This window comes from Alosa sapidissima, chromosome 24 (genome assembly GCF_018492685.1).
Source record: "Alosa sapidissima isolate fAloSap1 chromosome 24, fAloSap1.pri, whole genome shotgun sequence".
Classification (NCBI taxonomy): domain Eukaryota; kingdom Metazoa; phylum Chordata; class Actinopteri; order Clupeiformes; family Clupeidae; genus Alosa; species Alosa sapidissima.
The window spans coordinates 27,377,645-27,383,644 of record NC_055980.1 but is presented as its reverse complement, the minus strand read 5'-3'; the positions used below and the strand labels follow the sequence as shown (position 1 = coordinate 27,383,644).

The 6,000-nt window shown below is 48.1% G+C and overlaps 2 protein-coding genes across 3 annotated transcripts in view; one reads left to right on the top strand and one right to left on the bottom strand.

Moving 5' to 3' along the window:
• The window catches only part of LOC121700216, a 1,725,899-nt gene that overhangs the window by 238,953 nt on the left and 1,480,946 nt on the right, over positions 1-6,000 (top strand).
• Positions 1-6,000, bottom strand: part of xylt2 (xylosyltransferase II) — a 38,864-nt gene that overhangs the window by 9,320 nt on the left and 23,544 nt on the right. For both annotated transcript variants that reach the window (XR_006027136.1, XM_042083047.1), the window contains exons 6-7: positions 2,603-2,683; positions 459-675 (exon numbers count right to left, since the gene is read on the bottom strand). Coding sequence is in view for 1 of the 2 variants with exons in the window: in XM_042083047.1 (XP_041938981.1) it covers positions 459-675; positions 2,603-2,683 (298 nt within the window). In the remaining variant the exon portion in view is untranslated. The remainder of the gene's footprint in view (positions 1-458; positions 676-2,602; positions 2,684-6,000) is intronic.

The following is a 6,000-nucleotide window of genomic DNA, read 5'->3' as shown; positions in this document are numbered from 1 at the left end:
TAGATATTTCCTCATTTTTCACTTAAGGCATTAAGATCAATTTCCAAAAGATGATTTTATATTCCTCTTTTCAGTCAACTTTAGCATGGGTGCCAATACTTTTGGCCATCACTGTACCTGTCTGTGAGCCCATTATGCAGGCCTTTGTGTGTGTGTGTGTGTGTGTTGCTTCCGCAAGCAGGAGTGTGTAGGTGTGTGTGTGTGTGTGTGTGTGTGTGTAACCTCTGCAGGCAGTGTGTAGGTATGTGTGTGTGTTACACATACCTGTGTGCGAGCCCATTATGCAGGCCTTTGTGTGTGTGTGTGTGTGTGTGTGTGTGTGTAACCTCTGCAGGCAGCAGTGTGTAGGTGTGTGTGTGTGTTATACCTGTGTGTGAGCCCATTATGCAGGCATTTGGGTGTGTGTGTGTGTGGGTGTTGCTTCAGCAAGCAGGAGTGTGTGTGTGTGTGTGTGTTACCTCTGCAGGCAGCAGTGCGTAGGTGTAGAACTTCTTGAGTCCCACCACCAACGCGTCCTGTGACTTCACCACGTACTCCACGAAGGGGTGTGTGAGCGCAAACCAATCAGAGCCTCCGGACACCTCAAGGCCTTCTGGGATACCACGCTCTCCCAGCCGCCACATGTGGTCATCACACTCATGGAACAGCCGGTCCAGACCCTGCTTCTTAATAAACCTACACACACACACACACACACACACACACACACACACACACACACACACACACACACACACACACATGTGGTTATCACACTCATGGAACAGCCTGTCCAGACCCTGCTTCTTAATAAACCTACACACACACACACACACACACACATGTGGTTATCACACTCATGGAACAGCCTGTCCAGACCCTGCTTCTTAATAAACCTACACACACACACACACACACACACACACACATGTGGTTATCACACTCATGGAACAGCCTGTCCAGACCCTGCTTCTTAATAAACCTACACACACACACACACACACACACACACATGTGGTTATCACACTCATGGAACAGCCTGTCCAGACCCTGCTTCTTAATAAACCTACACACACACACACACACACACACACACACACACATGTGGTTATCACACTCATGGAACAGCCTGTCCAGACCCTGCTTCTTAATAAACCTACACACACACACACACACACACACACACACATGTGGTTATCACACTCATGGAACAGCCTGTCCAGACCCTGCTTCTTAATAAACCTACACACATACACACACACACACACACACACACACACACACACACACATGTGGTTATCACACTCATGGAACAGCCTGTCCAGACACTGCTTCTTAATAAACCTACACACACACACACACACACACGTGGTTATCACACTCATGGAACAGCCTGTCCAGACCCTGCTTCTTAATAAACCTACACACACACACACATGTGGTTATCACACTCATGGAACAGCCGGTCCAGACCCTGCTTCTTAATAAACCTACACACACACACACACACACATGTGGTTATCACACTCATGGAACAGCCTGTCCAGACCCTGCTTCTTAATAAACCTACACACACACACACACACACACACACACACACACACACACACACATGTGGTTATCACACTCATGGAACAGCCTGTCCAGACCCTGCTTCTTAATAAACCTACACACACACACACACACACACACACGTGGTTATCACACTCATGGAACAGCCTGTCCAGACCCTGCTTCTTAATAAACCTACACACACACACACACACACACATGTGTGGTTATCACACTCATGGAACAGCCGGTCCAGACCCTGCTTCTTAATAAACCTACACACACACACACACACACACACATGTGGTTATCACACTCATGGAACAGCCTGTCCAGACCCTGCTTCTTAATAAACCTACACACACACACACACACACACACATGTGGTTATCACACTCATGGAACAGCCTGTCCAGACCCTGCTTCTTAATAAACCTACACACACACACACACACACACACACACACACACATGTGGTTATCACACTCATGGAACAGCCTGTCCAGACCCTGCTTCTTAATAAACCCACACACACACGTGGTACATGTGTGTGTGTGTGAATTTGTTCTCAGTTTAGCGGTGTGGTGTTAATGCAATGTTGGCCCTTATATTTACAATTGAAGGAAGACAAATGACATGTCTATTGCTGTAACCCCATCTCTCTTTCCGTGTGGGCGTGTGTGTGTGTGTGCAAGCATATGCGTGTGTGTGTGTGTGCAAGCATATGCGTGTGTGTGTGTGTGTGCAAGCATATGCGTGTGTGTGTGTGCAAGCATATGCGTGTGTGTGTGTGCAAGCATATGCGTGTGTGTGTGTGCAAGCATATGTGTGTGTTTGCGGTTGGTGTGTAAAGGTCGCGGAGCTAGCATTTCTATGAGAACTCTAGATGGCTATCACACTTCTGAGAAACAAGTTTACCAACAAGAGAACTAGATCTTAGCATTAGAGTGCCAGTAATTGTTTGTGTGTGTGTGTGTGTGAAGAGATAAAGAGATAAAGCAGAATGTGGTTCAAGTTCCGGCATGTCAGTCTCATTACAAAGGTGTTGTGTTGGCAAAGGTGTGTGTGCTACCTTGCATTTTCTCGCCCATGAGACTTGAGAAAGTTTTTGTCTCTGTGCTTAGAGAGGAACGCCACCAACTCGTCATTAGTCCTGAGATGGAGAGAGAGGGGGGATCAGTGGGAGACTACACTGCCAACTGGTAAACATAAACACACCTACTCACACACACACACACACACACACACACACAAACAAACAAACAAACAAACAAACAAACAAGCACGCACGCACGCACGCACGCACACGCACACACACACACGCACCTGGAGGGGAAGTCAGTAGCGCTAAGGTTGATGTAGTAGTCCCAGGTCACACACACACACACACACACACACCTGGTGGGGAAGTGGTAACGCTGAGGTTGATGTAGTAGTCCACACACACACACCTGGTGGGGAAGTCGGTAGCGCTGAGGTTGATGTAGTAGTCCCAGGTCTCACACACACACACACACACACACACACCTGGTGGGGAAGTCGGTGGCGCTGAGGTTGATGTAGTAGTCCCAGGTCTCACACACACACACACACACCTGGTGGGGAAGTGGTAGCGCTGAGGTTGATGTAGTAGTCCCAGGTCACACACACACACACACACACCTGGTGGGGAAGTCGGTAGCGCTGAGGTTGATGTAGTAGTCCACACACACACACACACACACACACACACACCTGGTGGGGAAGTCGGTAGCGCTGAGGTTGATGTAGTAGTCCCAGGTCTCACACACACACACACACACCTGGTGGGGAAGTCGGTAGCGCTGAGGTTGATGTAGTAGTCCCAGGTCACACACACACACACACCTGGTGGGGAAGTCGGTAGCGCTGAGGTTGATGTAGTAGTCCACACACACACACACACACACACACACACACCTGGTGGGGAAGTCGGTAGCGCTGAGGTTGATGTAGTAGTCCCAGGTCTCACACACACACACACCTGGTGGGGAAGTCGGTGGCGCTGAGGTTGATGTAGTAGTCCCAGGTCTCACACACACACACACACACACACACACACACACCTGGTGGGGAAGTCGGTAGCGCTGAGGTTGATGTAGTAGTCCCAGGTCTCACACACACACACACCTGGTGGGGAAGTCGGTGGCGCTGAGGTTGATGTAGTAGTCCCAGGTCACACACACACACACACACACACACACACCTGGAGAGGAAGTCGGTAGCGCTGAGGTTGATGTAGTAGTCCCAGGTCATACACACACACACCTGGGTTCGTACACCTATTCCAAGGTCAAATTCCAACACTTTCAAGGTCAATTTTCAAACTTTTCAAGCACTTTATTCAGCACAAAATAATAGGTTAGGCTACAGTAGTTGGCCATCACTCATTGCTGTGCCAAATAATAATCACTTATTACAAACTGGGAAATGGTATGCTAAATGGTTAAATACCTGGGAAATGGTATGCTAAATGGTTAAATACCTGGAAATGGTATGCTAAATGGTTAAATACCTGGGAAATGGTATGCTAAATGGTTAAATACCTGGAAATGGTATGCTAAATGGTTAAATATCTGACAGAGAAAGGGAGTGCAAAGGAGGCTGATCTCAGTTAAGTGAAGTGAAACCTGATTACAGAGAACACTGACTTGAATTGCACAATAATCCTCTCTTGAGCCATCGCTTACTGGATGTAAACGTTGCAGAATAGTCTACCATAACATTCTAAAAATACCAATTGAAAAAACCGGATGTATAGATTGAGAAATTACCCACTGCTATGTCCACCCTTCCTCTCCTGTAACATTTGATCAGTGCTCTTTTTAAGTTAAACTAGAGCTTAACTACTAGCTCAAACTATTGTTAACTTATGTGACCATGTAAATAATATTCAAACCAAAACAATTGCACCCTAGACTAAGCTATGACACTTTTTAACCAGACAAGTGAGTTTTTCTCTCCTTTACTCATCCCATGCCCCCTTCTATCCATGCCCAACGGGCATCCCATGCCCCCTTCTATCCGTGCCCAACGGGCATCCCATGCCCCCTTCTATCCGCGCCCAACGGGCATCCCATGCCCCCTTCTATCCGTGCCCAACGGGGATCCCATGCCCCCTTCTATCCGTGCCCCCTTCTATCCGCGCCCAACGGGCCCCTTCTATCCGTGCCCAACGGGCATCCCATGCCCCCTTCTATCCGTGCCCAACGGGCATCGGGCATCCCATGCCCCCTTCTATCCGCGCCCAACGGCTTCTATCCGCGCCCAACGGGCATCGGGCATCCCATGCCCCCTTCTATCGGGGATCCCATGCCCCCTTCTATCCGCGCCCAACGGGCATCCCATGCCCCCCTCCCACCTCTTTGGGCTGCTCTGAATGCATTACATGGCCACATGGAACCATGGTAATAGCCACACAAAGGCTCCAGATGTTGCACATGCAGATGTGGCACAACTAAGAAAGCACATGCAAATGTTGCACACACAACTTTTTGAATATCTGCTACGTTGACCACAATCTCTGGACTTATTTTCTGTACCAATGCACAGATTTATGTTCATCATATGATTATGTTGACTGCTACACGTTAGCATCTCGTTAGCGTCTTTATTGAGTTTAGCTTTCTCACCTCCCCACCACTATCTGCTCAACCTCTGCTAGCTTTCCAAGCGGTAACTTTGTTGCAGCATTTTGCTCAGGTCAGACACTGCGTTGCATTCGTTTAATAGTTTAGGACACACTCCGCGATAGCAGATTCAACTCTACTTTCGTTTTGACATCAACGTCGACCTAGCAATATATCGGTAGGCTTATGACACAGCCTACTTATATGACACTATGACACAATTTCTGTCCAGCAGTCCAAGATAGCTGTTTTCTAAGCAACGCTCTGCATAGCCCACGGTCTTCAGTGTGGCAGGGCCACGCATGAGACTGGCAAAGACCGGTCACACACGCAGAGGCACGACAAGGACCATGCTGAGCAGGTTTCATTTTAAACTCTCCGACTTATTTCATTTCTGCATCTAATAAGCTAACTATTCCGTCAGATAACCGTTTAGAAAGTTAGTTAGAATTTCAGGAATTTTCAATCGCTTTATCCAAAATTGAAGCACTTTTCAAACCTTGAAAACACAACATTAAAATTCAAGCATTTTCAAAGATTTCAAGCACCCGTACGAACCCTGACACACACACACACACACACCAGGTGGGGAAGTCGGTAGCGCTGAGGTTGATGTAGTAGTCCCAGGTCACACACACACACACACACACACCTGGTGGGGAAGTGGTAACGCTGAGGTTGATGTAGTAGTCCACACACACACACCTGGTGGGGAAGTCGGTAGCGCTGAGGTTGATGTAGTAGTCCCAGGTCTCACACACACACACACACACACCTGGTGGGGAAGTCGGTAGCGCTGAGGTTGATGTAGTAGTCCCAGGTC